Source organism: Salvelinus sp. IW2-2015, unplaced genomic scaffold, assembly GCF_002910315.2.
Source record: "Salvelinus sp. IW2-2015 unplaced genomic scaffold, ASM291031v2 Un_scaffold351, whole genome shotgun sequence".
NCBI classification, from domain to species: domain Eukaryota; kingdom Metazoa; phylum Chordata; class Actinopteri; order Salmoniformes; family Salmonidae; genus Salvelinus; species Salvelinus sp. IW2-2015.
This window is the reverse complement of record NW_019942545.1, coordinates 264,052-285,602: the sequence shown is the minus strand read 5'-3', so window position 1 is coordinate 285,602 and position 21,551 is coordinate 264,052. Positions and strand designations below refer to the sequence as shown.

Below are 21,551 nucleotides of genomic sequence, written 5' to 3'. Positions count from 1 at the left end.
TCTTCTCATGGCGGACATGTTGTTTGTGTTGTGACGCTGTGCCTCCTGACCCGCTGGCCCCCTGCCTGTCTGGCTCGGAGAGCACTGCTCCTCTCCTCAACAGGTGTCCCAAGGTAAAAGAGCAACTGAAATGAGAACGTATAAAGAAAGAAAGACCCTGAACTGGCATTTAACGGAGGGGAGAAAGGGATATAGGGATAAAGAGAGGGTGAGCATTTTTCTTCCACAGGCTCTTTTTAAAAGCACATCCACTCTCTGGCTCAATGGGGTTGTTTCATAGCCTGCTGTGTGACACAGAAAGACGGAGACAAAGAGAGAGAGGGGGAGGGAGAGAGAGAGGTGGCGAGAGAAAGAGGGGGCGAAAGAAGGAGAGGAATCAAGTTAGAAAGTTTAATGAGAGATGTGTAGATCTGCCAAAATGTTTAGGCCAGGAGATTCTTCAATGAGGGAAGTGGGAGAGACATTGTCCCTGGAGATAGGAGGCAGAAAAAGCAAGTTAATTCAATTAAGGCCATGCAATTCAAATTCACTGCCCTCAAACACACAAACAGATACACTCATTCAAACAATGGATGCGCACGCACACACACACACACACACACACACACACACACACACACACACACACCACACAAACACATATAACACACACAAACCAAACACACACATACACACACACACACACACCACAACACACAGGACAACGCTACAACAAATGAAGGCAATGAAGCCATTATCTCCCTGAACAACTTGAATGACTAATGGATGTAGCCTGTTAAGGGGTTGTTGAGAGGAGCAGTCAGAAACACTCTGCTGCTGTGTACCTGGAGTCTCTGTCAGGGGGAACTAATGACTACATTTAGCTCTATGTGATCAACTGTCCCACGGGTCACAGTGCCCACAACCCAGACATGGCCCCCCCCTCCTCTCTCTCTCTCGCTCTCTCTCTCTCTCTCTCTCTCTCTCTCTCTCTCTCTCTCTCTCTCTCTCTCTTCTCTCTCTCTCTCTCTCTCTGTTCTCTCTCGGTCTATTTTTCTGTTTCTCTCTTCTATACTCCCTAACCTTCTCTCTGATTATCGGTGTTTCCTGTTGCTTAATCCCCTCTCTCTCTCTCTCTCACTTAATCTAGACCCCCCACTCACACTCACTCACACACAAGCCAGTCGCACACACACTTAGTTCATCTAATGAAAACTTGGCTGCAGGTAATCTATTAGACTAATTGAACTGGATCAGCATCCTAAGAAGTCTGCCCCCAGCTGCACCTCTGGAGAAGGGACGTGGAGATGAAGGGGTTGGGGGATGGAGAAGTGTATGGAGGGTGGGGACTTCTACTCTGCTGTGTTCAGGTGCTGCCATGCCCTGTGTGAAGGCCTCTAAAGACATGGGTGGAGGTGGAGTGGGGAGGTGGAAGGGGGAGGTGGAGGTATGGGCTAAACCCCTCCCTGTTGCTAAGGGATGTCTTCACTTAGTTTGTGTTGCTAGGCTGCCAATTCCCCCGTGCTAAGTGGAAACGTTTTCCCTTCTCCTTCGTCCAGGCACCCCATCTCTCTCTCCCTCTCTTCTTCCCTCCCTCCTTTTCTCAACCAAAATAACTTTACCAACCATCCATCACTACTCTCACAGGGCTACTGTTGCTAAGGAACAAGTCTGAGACACACATACATGTCTATATGTACTTTCCATATCTATTTATATCTTTATACACAGGCCTACATGCTGTGTGTCATGATATGAAATAATAATGAGCTCATGCCACCTGTGACCTGTGTGTTGAGTTCTGTATTGCATCTAGTGTCACTAATGATGTAGATAATTGACCAAACCGAACGTGCTGCTTCTCAGAAAATATAACTTCTGTATTCCACATATAAGCCTCAGTTTTACCAACAGGTTGTGTGCAGCAAATGGACGAAAAATATAATTCATTGACTTCAAAGTCTGTGGAAATGTTGTGAACAAGTCTTTGTAAGCAGTTTCATATCAAAAAGTTTGAAACTAACAGAATTTTCATTTAAGAACTTCCTCTTCACCCTGGCTGTACTTTGCATTGCAACCGTATTTGACTTTGCGTGGGCTGCAGTTTAATGTTTCATAAATAGACGACTGTGTGCTTTATCGTTAACGGGGAGGCAGGCTGTATTTACAAAGGAATCGACATTTAAATCCATGTCTGTTTCTATAATGACAATACACTATTAAATGAATGAACAGAATGACATCTACGCAGCATTAGTTGATACCGCCAACTGTTGTCATTTACAAGTCCCTGATCGAAATGAGAAACGGCTAATAGGATTATTCCAGCTTGGTGGACACCAAACACTTTGTTTGATCTCCAGTTATTATACAGTGATAAATAAACTGTAATTGACCCCCTAGAAGTGCAATTAAATATATTTGTGTAACGAGCTAATCGGTGTTTGTACACACGCTTCTCAGTTCGCAGCCTAAAGCTGCTTATAGCCAGACATAACGTGAGCATCCTAAATTGGTTTTCACAGGCTTTGTTTAGAGGATCAACAGAATATTCGGTCTGGGGGCTTAAATATTCTCTCACATTATCTGAGGGAGTATTTTTTTGAAAGCATCGTCATAGCCTACACCTGCCCACCATAACGTCGGTGCCATTGCTTCTTCATATAATAGCCTACTCCACAATGCCCAGGGACAAGACGAGCATAAATGACTGTAAGGTTATTATAATACTCCTGTTCAAATATAATAAATACTGAACCGTGGAGGTTCTGTGCATAATAGTAGTGTTCTGGTCTATGATGAGAAAATACTGTTTACTACTCAGAATGATATCACTTCTGTTCCAAGTCAATGTTCTCGACACTCAAAGTCATTGTGGATGCCAGAGATAATGACCTATGAGAATACGGTTCCCCGTTTGGCCATTAAAGAGGGCTTGATGGTACTAAAGATAACAGATGGTAATGGGAGCAGGAGAATAATATTACTGTAGCAGGTGATCATCATGAGAAGAAGAATATGAACAGTTGGATACAATTTGCCTCTTAATAAGGCTCCTTGTGAGGTCCTCTATCTTGACACAAGCTCAACACCGAAAGCCAAACTGGGAAGGGAAAAAGTCCTTACAAACCATTGACGATATGCATAATTGTCACGCCCTGGCCTTAGTATTCTTTGTTTCCTTTATTATTTTAGTTAGGTCAGGGTGTGACATGGGGAATGTATGTGTTTTTGTATTGTCTAGGGTGGTTGTATGGTTTAGGGGGTTAAGTAGAGTWGATGGGTTTGTGTTTAGTGTAGGTGTCTAGCTGTGTCTATGGTTGCCTGAATGGTTCTCAATCAGAGACAGATGTCATTAATTGTCTCTGATTGGGAGCCATATTTAAGACAGCCATAGGCACTAGGTTAATGTGGGTAATTGTCTATGTTGTACGTTTGTAGCTTGTGTGTGCACTTACGTCTTTAGCTTCAGGATTGTTTGTTGTTTTGGTTTCAGTTTGTTAAAGTGTTCGTTGCATGTTTTTCCTTTTCTCTAAAATAAAAGAGAATGTATTTTGCACACGCTGCGCCTTGGTCCACTCTCTCTCAGCAAGACGATCGTGACAATAATATGAGCCTTGGAGACTCTTCCAGTAACTGGAATATGTACAGCCAATCATATAGCCTATCACTAGGGCACATGTACGTTTTTCAATACAAAGGCATGGTTGAGAAGGTTAACTCCATAGGGGGCGAAGACAATAAGCTCTCATACCCAATCTTCAATCTGCATGTAGTTGATGGTGATTACGGTTGCTTTCCGTTTGTCAGAGCATCTAAACCTGCATCTCGTTGGCGGTACTGCAGAGATCTTAATGTTTGTCGAGGGAGTTGCCTCCTCGGCAGCTGAACTAGCTTGACTGTGCACTTGAGAGAGAAACTGCTATTTGAATAAGGAATGTTAATAAAACAGAGAGAGGCTGTTAATCTCAGCGAAAGTAGCACTGGCGTCCACACACACAAAGTATGCAGAGAGAGGAGGAATGGAAATAGACTTCTCTGCTGAAAAGTTTGCCCAGACTGATCAACTTGATTACATTTCTCCGTCTCTCAATTCAAGAAGTCTGTCTCTGGATGTGTCTCTCTCTGACTGTGCTTCAGGTTGTACTGTCACGGTGGCATTTGGAGGATGAGTGCAGAATTTAACTGTACAGTACATCAGGTTATTTTCAGATCCCTCCTTCGTTGTGAGGCCTCCTGTTTTATTATGCAGTGAATATTAGAACGGTGGCACTTCAGGGAGAAATGCAGCTTGAGCAAAATGTTGTAGAGATCGATACACGTATCTCCCATCATTAAGGTTGTAAAGATTTGTCATACTCTACATCCATCAGAAATCATATAATGGGAGTTCTTTAGTGTTGGTGGTGACAGACCAATACCAATCCTTATGCCATTGATTACATATTCTAATAATAACACTCGATATGCCTGCTGTCACTGACAGTCGATGAGGGCTGCATAAATCGTTCGATTGTCTACTGTTCGCACCCGCCCACCCACCTCCCCTCATGGAGATMCACAGGGGAACTCACCAGCCCTTTAAAATGCACGAGAGACTAGCCAGGAAAGCACACACACGCGGGCACAGGTGCGCATGCAGGGCAGTCTTACATACAGACTTACACCTTCTTCGAGATGTCCAATGGGAGCCGCTTAAGAGGTTCGAGCTACGTAGAAGTTGTGTTCAGTTTATTACTTTGACTTGCAAGTATGACGCTGAATACGGCATCTGGTTAGGGTTGTGATAGTTTCTCTCCGCTGATACGCACCGACATTTCCGCTGATACGCACCGACTTTTGGTAGTGCTGCTATTACCGAAATTAAAAGAAGATTGTATATTTCTCATTTGATTTTTACTTTGGTTTGTTTTCACAGTCACATGACGCAACGTGCAACTGCGAGACAGGGTTTAGCCGTGAGTGTGTGTCTGTGGAACCGCGTGCGCCCATAGCTGCCATAGCGCTGTCAGACTGACATCCACGGAGACATGAACGGCTCTTTCTTCGACCAAGCCCAGGGCGCACTATTCAACAGGAGCCAAGTCCTCGCCGGTACTCTGGTGAACTGCTGCAACGGGACGGACGTGGCAACCAGTGACGGCGGCTCGCTGGCGCTGCCTTCGGACGAGCGGAAACTCTTCATCAGTCGCGTCGTACAGATCGCGGTCCTGTGCGTACTGTCGCTCACCGTCATGTTTGGCATCTTTTTCCTCGGCTGCAACCTCATGATCAAATCGGAGAGTATGATTAACTTTATGGTGAAGGACCGGAGACCTTCCAAAGACGCAGAGGCGCCGGTGATGATAGGACTCAGCTAGTCTATGGCGCCGGGATGGAGAGTGGTGTGTAGCCGCGCGCCACGGACCCATAGCTTCAACACGCTGTCTTTGGGGCGGCACGATGATATGCAAAGCGTTTGATTTCCTTACAAAACATGTTTGGCAGTATAGACTGCAATTGCAGTCAAGCGCGGCCAATTCCTCACCTCAAACGTTTAAGGAGAACCAGGAATGCATCGTTGTTTACGCATAGGCTGTTGGATATTGTTTTGWTTTTGACTGTCAACTTGAAAAAAGTAATGGACTCTTGTGATAAAAATGTTTACACGTTGTTACCTCAAATTATATTTGCAAAAGTCGATATTTCCATGATTGTTTAACAACTTTACGCATGCATATTGTATATCTTTTGCATTTCAGTTCTGACAGTAGGCTATACATTTTGGACGTGGGAATTCTCTGAAAATATATTTTTCTTGGTCCCGTTTCTTAGTAGCATGTCTGGCAAACACTCAAGGTGCTGGGATCTTGCATGTTTAATAACTAACCCCATCGCTGCCTCAACGACTGTKTTCATGTCCAGTTCAGCATGCACGCGGCTTGGTCTGTAGCCTGCAGTACAAAGTGGTATTTGGACCTACTGTTTTTGCACTTTTTGAAAGCACCTGATGCTGCATGATTTTTTGTACCAAGATGAAACCTGAATGAAAAGTGCAGCATGCTACGAATAAACGTGACGTTGTCGTATCTCTTCATTGATATCTATTGTACATGTTACAGGCTACGTGTTGCAGTGGATTAGATTTATTCATGTATGGCATAGGCCTATCGCACAAAGCGGCATAAATGAGCAGTATATATTCAACAAGTGAGTTACATTTAAAATGTGATCGAGGAGCTTGTGCATGTTATACTGTACTGTAATAGGAATAACAATAACAGTAACAATAATAATAATGTAATGACAGTAATAATAACAACGATGATGATAATAATAACAATAATAATGTTACTAGTCTATTATAATTATAACAATATATTATAAGGAAATGGTTTTTAGACACAAGTCTAAACTTTTCCTTCATTTGCACACAATTACATACATAAATAACTGTGTAAAATCTAATATTGTTCAAATGCATAGATTTTAATTGGCTGTAAGACTGGTTCGTTTTAATGCACAGGTGAACGATTACTCAAGACTATTAAATATAGTGCACTCATGCCTTGACTTTTATAAAAATGAATTTGTGAATTTCTTATCTGACGATAAAGTGGAGATAATCCACAGAGGGTATGTTTCACAGATGCCTTCTCTCTATAAAATCCATGCAGTCAAATCAAGTCTAGGTTGAGTAGAGACATGCCTAACTGGGCAGAAACTGGTTGAATCAACGTTGTTTCAATGTAATTTGTCAATTTACTGTGACGTGGATCTACGTGCAAAATACAGTGTATTTGAAAAAGTAATCAACGTTAACTTGTTTTGAGGATGTAATTTCAACCACAGAATTATGTCATAATTGTAACCAATGTTCAACATATACAAACTTTGTATAAAATATGTTGCATTTGTACCTTTGAAACAATGTCAGATCTTCAATGTTATATACACCATCAGAAATAATACATATAGGCTGGGCAACATCTCCTACTGGTCTCCCAACCAGAGATTGGCTTTGATATTTGTCACTGACCACTACCATTGTGCTAACGCGTGAATGAGTGATTATCGATAGATCTCTAAATAACTAAATATATTCACTGTTCCTATCGAAGTCATTCCAAAGGGTAGGTTTAAACAGAGCAAATAAAATGTAACAATACGTTATAAGTCATATCCTCAATATTATACTATTTAGGCCTATATAGCATTTGCGAAGTCATCAACATCTATTGTTTCAATTCAACCCATGGTTCAACTAAAAATAGACAATATATAAAGTATAGGTCTATGGTTTCAAGCTTTAATTGATTTCAATGTAATCTTCAAGTTAATCATTAATATGTTGGATTCTCATCTTCATCTCAACCAAACATTTAAGTTAAAGCATATAACTAAATAAAACCAAACTTTATTTAAAGTGCATTCGAAGTTTGATTAGGTTCGATTTAGTCTTATTCTTTAACTTGGATTTTTGGTTGAGATGGAGATGTGAATCCAACATATAAATGATTAATTTGTAGGCAAACTGGATATTGAATTGTGTTTGGTTGTCAACGCAACCAGATATAAACATTTGAAGGAGAGGTATTTTCAGCTTGCATAGTTATGCACAGTTCAGACGCCGAATTTATGGCGAGTTGAAGTGAATAGAAATTATGAGCGGGCTGGCACGGTGAAGAGCTTTGCTTGACGTACGGATTGGTTTCATACAAGACCATGTATGAGACCATGACTGTGCTTCCGTTGTGGGTGTGGTAGCGAAGCAGCCTTTATTTGCATACACATGTGTTAATACGCATTGCCATGTCTCCCGACAGTGGAAGAACTTCTCTGGTGGGCCACATGAAACACCAGCACCGCGCCGAAAGAGCCGCAGAGGCTGCCGAAACTATTATCAAAAGTCCGACGAGACGGCACTCTATCCCCGCTCTTCCAACGAGCCAGTGAAGTGTTTTTGTTAGGTGCGGCGATAGAGCGCTGTTTGTACTAGGGCTAAGTCTGGCTTTAATTCCACTTTGGCTTTAATTCCAGTTTGTATAAACGTTTATAATTGATATGTTGGATTCATGTCTCCATCTCAACCAAAAATCTAAGTTAGAGAATAGGACTAAATCAAATCAAACTTTATATAAAGTCCATTTAAAGTTTGATTTGATTTCGTCCTATTCTTTAACCTAGATTTTTGGTTAAGATGGAGACGTGAATTCATTATCCAACAGTTATTCATTTGTAGACAAACTGGAATTAAAGCCAGACTAAGTCCGTGGCACAAAATATACATCTCCTGCTTTTACAACTGATTGAAAGTGCAGTTCTAACACATTTAGATGACAACTTAACCAAACATCTGATATTGTTTTTCCATTGGAATTTGGTTGTGCCTTTAGATGGTTGAAATCATAGTGTAAAYACATTGGGAATTCAACACACTTCTGGCTGTCTTATTGAGTAGGTGAGTAAAGGTTGAAATCTCATTGATGGATGTCTCAACCAAATATTACCCACATTTCCACTTTTAAATGATGTGGTGTGCCCAGTGGGAGAGTAGCCTATGGTTCAGACTTCAGAGTCAGACTGAGGTATGCCTGCAAGTCTGGTCAAATACTCTTAGCACTCAGCAAGGCGCTAGGTCTTCTCTCAATGCAGGCTCCAGTCCATGAGACTCTTAAGTTGCCACACACTCTCACACACACCCTCTCTCTCTCACACACACCCTCTCTCTCTCACACACACACACACACACACACACACACACACCCGGGGGCATGAACCTCCAAAGTTATGAGGAATACTGGGCAGTGAACAGCTAACATTGGGAACAGCTAACATTGTGAACAGCTAACATTGGGACAGCTAACATTGTGAACAGCTAACATTGTGAACAGCTAACATTGGAACATAGAACAGCTAACATTGTGAACAGCTAACACATTCGTGTGAACAGCTAACATTGTGAACAGCTAAACATTGGGAACAGCTAACATTGGGAACAGCTAACATTGGGGAACAGCTTAACATTGGGAACAGCTAACATTGGTGAAACAGCTAACATTGTTGAACAGCTAACATTGGGAACAGCTAACATTGTAAACAGCTAACCATATACTCCCGGTCCAAGGCCTACAAGCTAAACTTCAACACTTTTATCCAGTACACTGAATAAGGGCTTGTAAACCTAATAATAAAACTCATTTACACTGTCTACCTTGAGATGAGAGCCTCAGCTAAAACCCATAGGACTGGACTCACACCATATTGGGTTCACAGGATCTGACCAGTTGTCTCTAGTCAAACCCTGCAATTGACTGACCACACCAGTTGACCTCAATTAGGAACCCTTTCACCCCCTCTACACCTCCTCACACCCTGGTGCATCTATCTACTGGACCCTAAGGGCTTTGGTCCAGGCACACTGTCTGTCCTCAAGACATCCACATTAATCTCTAAACAATCCTGGGGCAGAGAGAGGGACAGAGAGAGAGAGAGAGGAGAGGAAAGACACACAATCAGACAGACAGACAGACAGAGAGTGAGAGAGAGAGGAGAGGAGAAAGAGAGAGAGAGAGAGAGGGAGAAAGAGAGAGAGAGGGAGAGAGAAAGAGAGAGCGTGTGCAGCTGAATGCAGTCTCACTATGGCTGACATCTCTGGGCATTATACAGCCAAGAAACAGCTAAATGCACCTTCAGACATCTATCCTTCCCTTTCTCTTTTTCTCCCTTCCTCTCTCCATCTCTACCTGCTGTCACCCACAGCCTGTGAATTACGTCTCTTAAAGCAGACCTCACTCTGTTCATCACCAATATTTTTGACCCATCATACTTTCCACCACTTTCCCCRTCTTCCTTGAAGTTTCTTTGCATTTCAAGGAAATCATACCGAGTAGAGTCTACGTCAAAATCTATCCCCCATCTTCCTCTCTTTCTCTGCTCCTCTTTCCCTCACCCATATATCCATACCTCTGCTTTCCCCTACCCCCTCTACTCTTGTCACTCTCTCTCCCTCTCTGACTCCCTACTCAGAAGCAACAAATGTTCTCATGATTATTTTATCACTTGTCAGGAGAGCTGAGTCTCTAAGAGGCGGATGAGTACATCCACACACACACACACACACACGCACGCACGCACACAAACTAGCTCCTCGTCCACAGAGGCATCCACATCCCCTCAGATTGAAATCCATTTCATCAAACGAAATAATATACCACAGCGTTCTGAGTATGTGGACCCGTTGACATGGAGACCACAAAACCCTTGGACTTAGATTTGAAGCCCATGAAACTTGAAGCCCTTTGCTGTAGATAGGACCATTCTTTGATCATTGGCTAACCACTGCTTATAAGGCACATGTTTCTTCAAGGCCACTCTGGGATCTGGAGAACAAACACACTGTTGTGTTCTGAGATACAGTCGTGATCTGCAGGTGAATGCTGATTGAGAGAGAACAACGCGTTGCTCTATATTTAGAAGAAAAGGCGGTTCACTTCTTAACTCATTACATGAGACCCCAGACTGCCTGGGTGAGGGAGGTAGGGAGGGAGGGAGGAGGAAGGGGTGAGGGAGAGATGGAAGAGTGAGAGAGAGAGGGAGGAAGAGAGTCCAGCCCACTGTTGTGTCGGGGGAAAAACTAAATTACATGAGACCCCAGACTGCCTGGGTGAGGGAGGAAGGGAGGGAGGGAGGCGGAGGGCGTGAGGGGGCGAGGAAGGAATGGAGGAGAAGGGGAGAGTCCAGCACACTGTTGTGTCGGAGGAAAAACAACATCTATCATGAACCACTAGTTACAGCAGGGAAGATGACAATAACAGGAAAACACTCTTAGATGTGGAAAAAGGAAAAGGGTCAGCTACAACACTCACTGATGGATCATGGAAACAATGGGACCTAATTGGAACTGTCATATCTGAAGTCCCTTAACGAAGATTAAAGACTAAAAGGAATGACATGCTTAATTATGAAAATTCCACTTTGAAGGATTGATTGATTGTGTGACAAGGATAAATGAAAATGCAAATGATATGGTGAGGAATGGTGTGGGAGAGATAGGGATGATAGTTTCAGAACAGTTGATGGGGATGATTGAGAGGCATCAAGATCATTGGATCGCTGTGCTGTGTGCACGCACAGCAAGTACACTGTACTGTTGCAGGAGCTGTTTCTCATGCAGTCATTCAGTGCTAGACTGACGGACGTTAACCCTTCCCCTTTGTGGAGAATGTGGCCCTTCATTGCTCTGGTACACTGCTCGGAGCGCTCCACAGAGCTATATTAGCTTGTCAGGCAACGTCAGGGGTGACCTTTTACAACAGAAACAGCAGTGGATATAATGAAAGCTACACCAGGACTGGAAACATGACAGAAATAATGGTGAGTAAGCCACGGTTGGTATTTAACACTTAGTGGGATAATGCATTAAATGATTCGCCAGCATAGAAACTTTGTCTGGAATGAAACGTTCACATATTACACTGGTTTCTAGTGTTGCCGAATATGTTCTGTCTGGGAATGGTTTTGAGAATTTGAGAAATATCCAAAATACAAATTTGCCAGGGAGAGATGATGCCAACCTTTTATTAAAACAAGTAGCTATTCTCCTCGTATCTTGGGGGAGAGCAATCCACAATAAACACATTTTCTGTGCCGGTACCAAGCTCACTAGAATTGAAGTGGCCTTTCTCAACCCAATTCAAGTCATTTCTAATGGGACGTGCTGTAGAGAACAGAGACAGCAGAGGCAGTGCAGTGCCACTAGGCAATAGCGACATGGAATAGTAAAACCCCTCTTCTATCTCTCCCCCTGCATCCCCCTTTCCGATTCTTCTCAGATAGATGGAAATGCATTCCTATTTAGCCATTTTGTGAGGCTGGTAGACATATTGTAAGGCTGGTAGCCATATTGTAAGACTGGTAGCCATATTGTAAGTGGTAGCCATATTGTAAGGCTGGTAGGCATATTGTAAGGCTGGTAGCCATATTGTAAGGCTGGTAGCCATATTATAAGGCTGGTAGCCATATTGTAAGGCTGGTAGCCATTTTGTGAGGTTGGTAGCCATATTGTAAGGCTGGTAGCCATATTGTTAGGCTGGTAGCCATATTATAAGGCTGGTAGCCATATTGTAAGGCTGGTAGCCATATTGTTAGGCTGGTAGCCATATTATAAGGCTGGTAGCCATATTGTAAGGCTGGTAGCCATATTGTAAGGCTGGTAGCCATTTTGTGAGGTTGGTAGCCATATTGTAAGGCTGGTAGCCATATTGTNTGGTAGCCATATTGTAAGGCTGGTAGCCATATTGTAAGGCTGGTAGCCATTTTGTGAGGTTGGTAGCCATATTGTAAGGCTGGTAGCCATATTGTAAGGCTGGTAGCCATATTGTAAGGCTGGTAGCCATTTTGACGCCGGTCTTCTTCTTGAGAAATACCCACACGCCAAATACATATTCAGCCAATAAAACAGTCAATAAACTAACACCTGTACCCTTCCATTGTGTCATATTTTCACTAACATAAATATTCTTACTATAGTACAGTGAGAGGGGAAGGTTTGGCCTACTGAATGCAAGTCACTGGTGATTATAGTTAATTGTATGTGCAGTATAATGGCATGCTGTCAGATGTGAGCGGTGTGGATTCTTCAGCTCCAGGGTGAAGTGCATGTACCTGCACAGTCCTGAAGCTCCTTAGCTGTCAGCATGTCCTGCTGTTCTCCGCTTTCCTCCTCCTCACCATCCTCCGTTCTGCTTCTTTCTTCCTCAGCTTTCCATCTGCTGTTCTTCTCTCCATCAGCCAGCCCCGGCCCTGAATTTACATCACACAAAGGTAGATGTCACGCCCTGACCTTAGATATCTCTGTTTTTCTATATATCTTGGTTAGGTCAAGGTGTGACTAGGGTGGGTACTCTAGTTTAGGGGGTTTTGTATGTCTATGTTGGCCTGATATGGTTCCCAATCAGAGACAGCTGTTTATCGTTGTCTCTGATTGGGGATCATATTTAGGTAGCCATTTTCCTCATTTGTGTTGTGGGATCTTGTCTATGTATTGTTGCCTTAGTGCACATCAGTAGCGTCACGTTTCGTTTGGTTGTTTGTTGTTTTGTTAGGTGATTTTCAGTTTATTAAAATCATATTTAGGTAGCCATTTTCCTCATTTGTGTTGTGGGATCTTGTCTATGTATTGTTGCCTTAGTGCACATCAGTAGCGTCACGTTTCGTTTGGTTGTTTGTTGTTTTGTTAGGTGATTTTCAGTTTATTAAAATTATGTGGAACTCTACTCACGCTGCGCCTTGGTCTCATCATTATGACGAACGTGACAGAAGATCCCACCACCAACGGACCAAGCAGCGTGTTCAAGAGGAGTAGGGATCCTGGGCCCGGGAGAAAAGTGAGTGGAGGACATCCTGGACCTGGGAGGAGGTAATGGCAGGGGACAAGACCCTGCCATGGAAGCAGGCGGAGGCAGCGAAAGAGGAACGGTGACGATACGAGGGGACACGGCTAGCACGGAAGCCAGAGAGGAAGCTCCAAAAAAAAATATTGAGGGGGGCACACGGGGTGATTGGCAGAGGTAGGGTTAGACCTGAGCCAACTCCCCGAGCTTACCGTGGGGAGCGTGTGACTGGTCAGGCACCGTGTTATGCAGTGATGCGGACAGTGTCTCCAGTGCCCATTCATAGCCCGGTGCGCTCTATTCCAGCTTCCCGTATTCGCCGCGCTAGAGTGGGCATCCAGCCAGGACGGGTTGTGCCGGCTCAGCGCTCCTGGTCTCCAGTACACCTCTTTGGACCAGGATATCCTGCGCCGGCTCTATGTACTGTATCGCCAGTACGCCTCCACAGTCCAGTATGTCCTGTGCCTCCTCTCCGCACTCGCCCTGAGGTGCGTATCATCAGCCCGGTGCCACCTGTACCGGTCCCACGCATCAGGTCTCCAGTGCGCCTCCACAGTCCAGTACGTCCTGTGCCTCCTCTCCGCACTCGCCCTGAGGTGCGTGTCCTCAGCCCGGTACCATCAGGCCTCCAGTGCGCCTCCACAGTCCAGAGCTTCTGGCGACAGTTCCCAGTCCAGAGCTTCCGGCGACAGTTCCCAGTCCAGAGCTTCCCGGCGAACAGTCCCAGTCCAAGAGCTTCCGGCGACAGTTCCCAGACCAGAGCTCCCGCGACGGTCTACGGTCCGGAACCTCCTGAGACGGTCTACGGTCCGGACCTCCTGAGACGGTCTACGGTCCGGAACCTCCTGAGACGGTCTACGGTCCGGAACCTCCTGAGACGGTCTACGGTCGGACCCCGACGGCAGGTCCGAACCTCCTGAGACGGTCTACGGTCCGGACCTCCTGAGACGGTCCACGGTCCGGAACCTCCAGCGACCGGTCCCACGGTCCGGAACCCTCCAGCGACGGTCCCGGTCCGGAACCTCCAGCGACGGTCCCCGGTCCGGGGTCTCTCCAGCGACGGTCCCCGGTCCGGGGTCTCCAGCGACGGTCCACAGACCGGGGTCTCTAGCGACGAGCTGCAGTCCAGAGCCTCCGGAGATGATCCACGTTCAGTTCCACAAAAGCGGAGGGATCAGTGTAAGGAGGGTGGGCTGCGTCCAGAACCGGAGCCGCCACGAGGTAGATGCCCACCCATTACCCTCCCCTATAGGTTCAGGTTTGCGGCCGGGAGTCTGCACCTTTGGGGGGGTACTGTCACGCCCTGACCTTAGATATCTCTGTTTTTCTATATATTTTGGTTAGGTCAGGGTGTGACTAGGGTTCGTACTCTAGTTTTTGTATGTCTAGGGGTTTTTGTATGTCTATGTTGGGCTGATATGGTTCCCAATCAGAGACAGCTGTTTATCGTTGTCTCTGATTGGGGATCATATTTAGGTAGCCATTTTTCTCATTTGTGTTGTGGGATCTTGTCTATGTATTGTTTCCTGAGTGCACATCAGTAGCGGCACGTTTCGTTTGGTTGTTTGTTGTTTTGTTAAGTGAGTTTCAGTTTATTACAATTATGTGGAACTCTACTCATGCTGCGCCTTAGTCTCATCATTATGACGAACGTGACAGTAGAAGACTGATATCATTTAGCAGCATGCACCAGGTGTACCAGGTAAGACTGATATCAGTAGAAGACTGATATCATTTAGCAGCATGCACCAGGTGTACCAGGTAACAACCGATGAGACAGATGCTTTCGCTGGATTTGAAGAGACTTCAAACCACAAGATATGAAAGGAATTATTATGGATATTCAGCCAGCTAACTCAGCCTTCAGTTTGCCATTCGTCTCCACTATTACACCTAAACCAACGTGGAATACAGGTCCTCTAAAATACAGATTCTTATGAAGTAATTGACAATATTGACGCCTGCAGTGAAGTTCAACATCATTATAAAATGGAATAATGGGCAGACTATGTCTATGACTCCCTCTCATATATTGACATTCAGACCTCTTGACTTCATTCACCAAACATCTAGGATTCTGAATTGAATAGATCTAATGATACTCTAACCATATGAACGTTTGAGACTGAGCATTATATTACTGCGGCGCTCGTTGTCTGCAGAGGCAGCCCTTTGGCAGTGTGGCCAAATCAAATTCCCATGAAGAGGAATGGGCCATCAGAGACTATATTGACCCATCTATTATCTCTGTTTCTGTATTTAGCTGAGGAGCATGTCCAGGTCAGCCCAATGCTGCAGGATCGAAATAAACAGATGCACAAACACACTAACAAGCTAAAGGGTTTATAGCGCGGGTGTCAAACATACGGTGTGCGGGCCGGAGGGGGTCCAATCTGGCCCGCGGGTGATTAGAGTTACTTAAAATGACTAACGGTGCATGTACACTAGATAGCGGTAAATTTCCCCATGCCGCTTAGGCTACCCATTGAGACTTGCTTGTGGGCTTGCTGGCAGCACATGGCAGCATATAGCAGCACGCTAGATTGTGCATCAAGAATTCAGCATAGCAAGTTTGTATGAAGGTCTGGTTATTAAATGGGTAGATAGTTCAATAGTAATAAAGGCTATGGTGACAAGCAAACTTGCTGCCCTGATTCCAATTGTCCACATGGCTGGGAGAACCTATTCAAGTAAGTAAATACATTTTGAAAATGTAAAGAAAATGATGTATTATTAGCTAACTAGCTACAGTGCAGGCTAACTCAAATAAGCTCCTAAATGAGCTAGCTAGTTGGCTGTGGTGTACTCCTCAATGCTATCGAAGGAATCCCGGGACATTCCAGTCTGTGCTAGCAAAACAGTCCTGTAGCTTAGCATCTGCTTCATCTGACCACTTTTTTATTGCTCTAGTCACTGGTGCTTCCTGCTTTAATTTTTGCTTGTAAGCAGGAATCAGGAGGATAGAATTATGGTCAGATTTGCCAAATGGAGGGCAAGGGAGAGCTTTGTATGCGTCTCTGTGTGTGGAGTAAAGGTGGTCCAGAGTTTTTTTCCTCTGGTTGCAYATTTAACATGCTGATAGAAATTTGGTCAAACGGATTTAAGTTTCCCTGCRTTAAAGGCCCCGGTTACTAGGAGCGCCGCCTCTGGRTGAGYGTTTTCCTGTTTGCTTATGGCRGWATACAGCTCATTCAATGCTKTCTTAGTGCCAGCCTCTGACTGTGGTGGTATGTAAACAGCTACTAAAAATACAGATTAAACTCTCTAGGTAGGTAGTGTGGTCTACAGTTTATCATGAGATACTCTACCTCAGGCGAGCAACAGCTCGAGACTTTAGATATCGTGCACCAGCTGTTATTTACAAAAATACATAGTCCGCCGCCCCTTGTCTTGCCAGACGCCGCTGTTCTATCCTGCCGGTGCAGCATATAACCAGCCAGCTGTATGTTGATAGTGTCGTCGTTCAGCCACGTCTCCGTGAAGCATAAGATATTACAGTTTTGAATGTCCCTTTGGTAGTTTAATCTTCTGCATAGGTCATCTATTTTATTGTCCAAAGATTGCACATTTGCTAGCAGAATGGAAGGAMGTTGGGGTTTATTTGATCGCCTACGAATTCTCAGAAGGCAGCCTGCCCTCAGGCCCCTTTTTCTCCCGCTCCTCTTCACGCAAATCACAGGGATCTGGGCCTGTTCCCGAGAAAGCAGTATATCGTTCGCGTCGGCCTCTTCAGACTCATTAAAGGAAAAAAAGGATTCTGCCAGTCCGTGGTGAGTGATCGCAGTTTTAATGTCCAGAAGTTATTTTCGATCATAAGAGACGGTAGCRGCAACATTATGCACAAAATAAGTAYAAAAATKAGTTACAAACAACAAATAATCGAACAATCGGTTGGGGGCATGTAAAACATCTGCCTTCTTCTCCGGCGTCATCTTACATCATGATTTGTTATCAGGTATATTATACTTTAATAATCCACAGTGACCTGGTGATGTAAAAGTCTAATAATTACATTGTCTTCCATATTCCTACAGATACCTGGAGATTCCTTCAAAACTATTGCCTACAGTTAACGTGTAGGTTACTGCAAGGTTGGGTGACCAGGGCCATCTGGAACTGCCTCCTGGAGGAATTCAGGTGTATGAAGGCTACTTGTGTCATGCATAACTTCATGAGGATGGACACGAGGACCAGGAGGGGGGTCTGCAACTCACCGCCGTGTGCCAGAGAAGAAGTCTGCTGTTTCAAGGAKGGTGTCCAATAACGCAGCAAGAGAGGCATTCCATGTGCGGGAGATCTTCACCTCTTACTTCTTTGAAGAGGCTCCTGTTCCCTGGCAACACCATAGACTACACTATGCACAACCAAAGGCTCYTTTAAGAGCCATTCACATTGCAATAAGAGTATTCTTCCATTTACTTAGCTAAGTCAACTGCAGTTATTCAATTCCTAGTTTCTCTCCCTTTGATTTATACTTCTTAGAAGTAGACGGTGCTGTTTAGGTAAGAGTGTGATGTCTGTACAAAAACAAAACAAGCTATTTTAGATCACCCATATTGAAAAAATGTAGGACAATTAGACACCCTATAACCCACACCTACACACTTATGTATCAATCTGATTGATGGATTGTGTTGTGCAGTAAGCAGGCTCAGGTGTATAACTGTAGCTCCTTCCATCTTCAAAGAATAGGCAAGAGGGCCAACCATGGAGAATAGTAAGACACTTCMTTATTTCTATAACTATGCTATATTGTTTGTCCTTGTGTGTCCGTTCATGTTTTTCAGTATAAAGTACTTTGCAGCCACTTAGTGTGGTGTAGACACCAGGTTACGCCACACACAGAGATTCCTGTTGAACACTGTCTCTTAAACAACCTTATTTTCTCAATAACAGTCTCTCTCCTTCACTTCCTCCCTCTCTCCTCTTCTCCCTAAATCCTCTAGCTTATATCAGCTGTGTCGGTGAACCCCTCCCGCATCTGAACTGGCTACATAGATGGCACAGCATGATCAGAGGTGAGAGGTCACTTGGTCAGGTCAACAGGACGTATTAGTAAAGAGATGCTTTACATTGAAAYACAGATATAAATGCACTGGTCCCAGAGTTAATGACCCATGGTCAGTTTTGCATTTCACCTCCTGATTATTATGATGACTAACAATATTAGAATAGAAAATAAAAACACAACGCTTAAACATGCTATCTCTCTCTGTCCATCTGTCTCTCGTCTGCAGGTATGTTTTGATGTGAGAGAGGATGCCAACCCCCAGTCCCATCATCGCCACCCGCTTTTAAGATAACCTTCGGGCCGAATAAAGACACTATTATGTAATTATGATGAACTGAGAGAATATTTGGGTAGCACTGTGATTCATTAATCATATGCTGCCTTCGCTGCTCCTATTTTCTTACCTCTTTCCCTTTCTGTCTTTTACACCTCTCTCGCCACCTCCTCTTTCTTCCTCTGTTTTTATAATGCACAACAGATGTGCATTGAAGTACAACTTGTATTTTTAATATTACAATTATAATGTTTATAATACATGTATTTATAACACTTGGATAATGAACTTCTTTCAATAAAGCGTTTCACATTCTCTACTGGTTGAAATTAAGTCTCTCATTTGATGAAATACTACACCTATCCTGTGTTTATCAGATCAATGCAGATGAAGGGCATTAGATATTGAGATGAACCGGGTTTAGAGTATTTACATGATGCATAGGTAGTGTAGTGTACTGTTTTTTAAATTCTATTTCTGTATATATGAATTACAAATCAGCCTTTAACTAGTTAAATCCTGTTTCTAGTCTATTAGTTACAATGTGTAACCATTGATGTCCCAGGACCAGGATTGGTAAACACTGTTGAAGTGTATAATTGTAATACATACATGCAGACACAGCATCATTCAAAGACTGGAATTTGATACTCCTGGTATTGGATATGACTGAAAAATAATCTCAAAGGCATTCATACCTGAACTGCACCTTTATTGGCCAAGGTAGAGTACATGATCAGTGAATATATTACATGTACAGGCTACAATGTAGCCTTGCTGATCTCATGCATGGTAATAACTACATGTATATACAACTTGCATCCTTGGCACAAAGTTATATTATATTCTACTCAATCCATAGGCTTCGTTAATGTCATTAAGACTGTTTTGGAGTTGATACAACTGGCTATGATAGCTGAGGTTCATAGCTAGGTTCTGAACGAATATTTATACCAAACGTTTGGGTCCATACACAGATCGGCTACATAGCTAGCTACACATCCATAGGCATAGAGGTATTTTTATCCTCCACTGCACAATAAGCAAGAACATAGCTAGCTACGTTATTTAATCTATCTGCATTGCATGGCAAATATCAGCAAGGCAAGCTTAGCAAATTATACATTCAATTTGCAGTAAATGCTTTAGCAAGCTAGATTCTTCACATCCACTGTTTCACAAGACAACAGCCTGGTTTGCTGGTTGTTTCAGGAGTCCCTAAAACATTAAACAACCAGAATTACAATTGTATACTCATGTCACAACACCCATAAAGCTAGCCAGCTAGCTGGCTAATGTTAGCTAGTCAGCTAGCTTGCTAAATCACGGTTTTAGTAAATTAACTTTATGATAAAAAAATATGCATAATCGTTTGTCTCTACATTAACTAACCTATTCCTGTCAACTGTACATTTTTGCATGATTCATTATGACGTTATAATCACTTAGTATTTTTGTATTTTTGTCAGCCATTTTTGCTGAAGAAAGTCTCCAGCATTGTGTCGCAGTGCGTCAAATTCGTCATGGGAACCACTCGATATGATTGATCATCACCCAGCGGTCGCCGCTGGGCGTCGCCCTCTCCGCTTCTCACCGCTTTCCTTCCATTGAAATGAATGGGAAGCGGTGTTTCACTGCCTGACATCCTGTGCTAGTGTATCATGAGAGTAAAACTGTGTAGAAATTATAATGGATCTACATTTATACCGTTTCTTGACTGTGTCTAGCGTGCTAATAATCACCGGAATTAAAGCTAGACAGCCAGGGAATATGGATAGAGRATGATTTTTTTGCAAATTTTGAAATAACAATTTTTTTGTGCGGCCCCCGGACCTCATTGAAGACTGAATGTGGCCCCCGGGGCAAAATGAGTTTGACACCCCTGGGTTATAGGGGGACTGGAATCTTTCTTTCAGTAAAATGAATCACAAAGGTCTTGGGGGGGTTCTTTCCATAAGGTATCCCCCCCATCCATTAGCACCTAAAGCAACTCATGAGCAATTCTGAGATAAGTAACGACAAAAAAATGTACTAGATAACATCTCTTTAAGTGTCCCTTCCGAATGGGAGTAGCATAAGGACGGGCATGACAGCKCTGCTACATTCACTGCAGACAGAGGCAGGTATTTTTCCGTATTAATGGGACTCAATTTCTGTGCCTGCCTTTAAAAAAACATTAAACAAACAATGGGTTCTGGAGAGCTTAGAATTGCCTGAGACAATTGACATGAAGGTGTCTCTCTCTGACCCCTCTATCCCAGGAGAACTCTGGGTATTGTGCCATTGATTTCCACTGAAAATCACCTGTAATGAGCTTGCGTAACCACACCAGGGATGTTGGGTAAACAGTGGGAAGAAACGTTCCCCAACTCCCAAGCTCCCTCAAAGACGAAATGAGATTGGAGTCTGTTACTAACTGGGTAATGCAGTATTCACGAGCGGAGTGTGTGTACAGAGACGTGTTAATTAGAAGCAGTCGGTGGTGGGGTGCACCACACACATACTGCCTGCTACCACACATAGTGTGTGTGTATGTGTATGTGTGTGTGTGCCTGTCATTCAACTATTCTCCTCGGGGTACTGACAAGAAAAAGGGAGGACAGAACAGGTATTCATGGCCTTATCTCCCTCCCTCCATCCTTCCCTCTCTCTCTCCTCTTTCAAAAGGTATATGTCAGATACGGGACCTACAAAGAAAGAATAACATTTACTTAGTCTTCTCTCTCTCTTCTCTCTCTCTCTCTTCTCTCTCTCTCTCTCTCTCTCTCTCTTCCGCTGAGACTCTCTCTCTTCATCCCTAGGAGTTGCATTGTTATAAACGAGGATCGAAGAGAGAGATGTGTTTAGTGTGTTGTGGTGTGTGTGTGTGTGTGTGTGTGTGGTGTGTGTGTGTGTGTGTTGTGATGTGTGTGGT

The 21,551-nt window shown here is 43.8% G+C and overlaps 1 protein-coding gene across 1 annotated transcript; it reads left to right on the top strand.

Moving 5' to 3' along the window:
• The first annotated feature begins 4,592 nt into the window (after positions 1–4,592).
• LOC112068266 (reprimo-like protein) lies at positions 4,593–6,055 on the top strand. The gene has a single exon (XM_024135365.2). It carries the CDS (start codon positions 5,010–5,012, stop codon positions 5,337–5,339), a length of 330 nt encoding a protein of 109 aa, XP_023991133.1. The 5' UTR covers positions 4,593–5,009; the 3' UTR covers positions 5,340–6,055.
• The last annotated feature ends 15,496 nt before the right edge of the window (positions 6,056–21,551 follow it).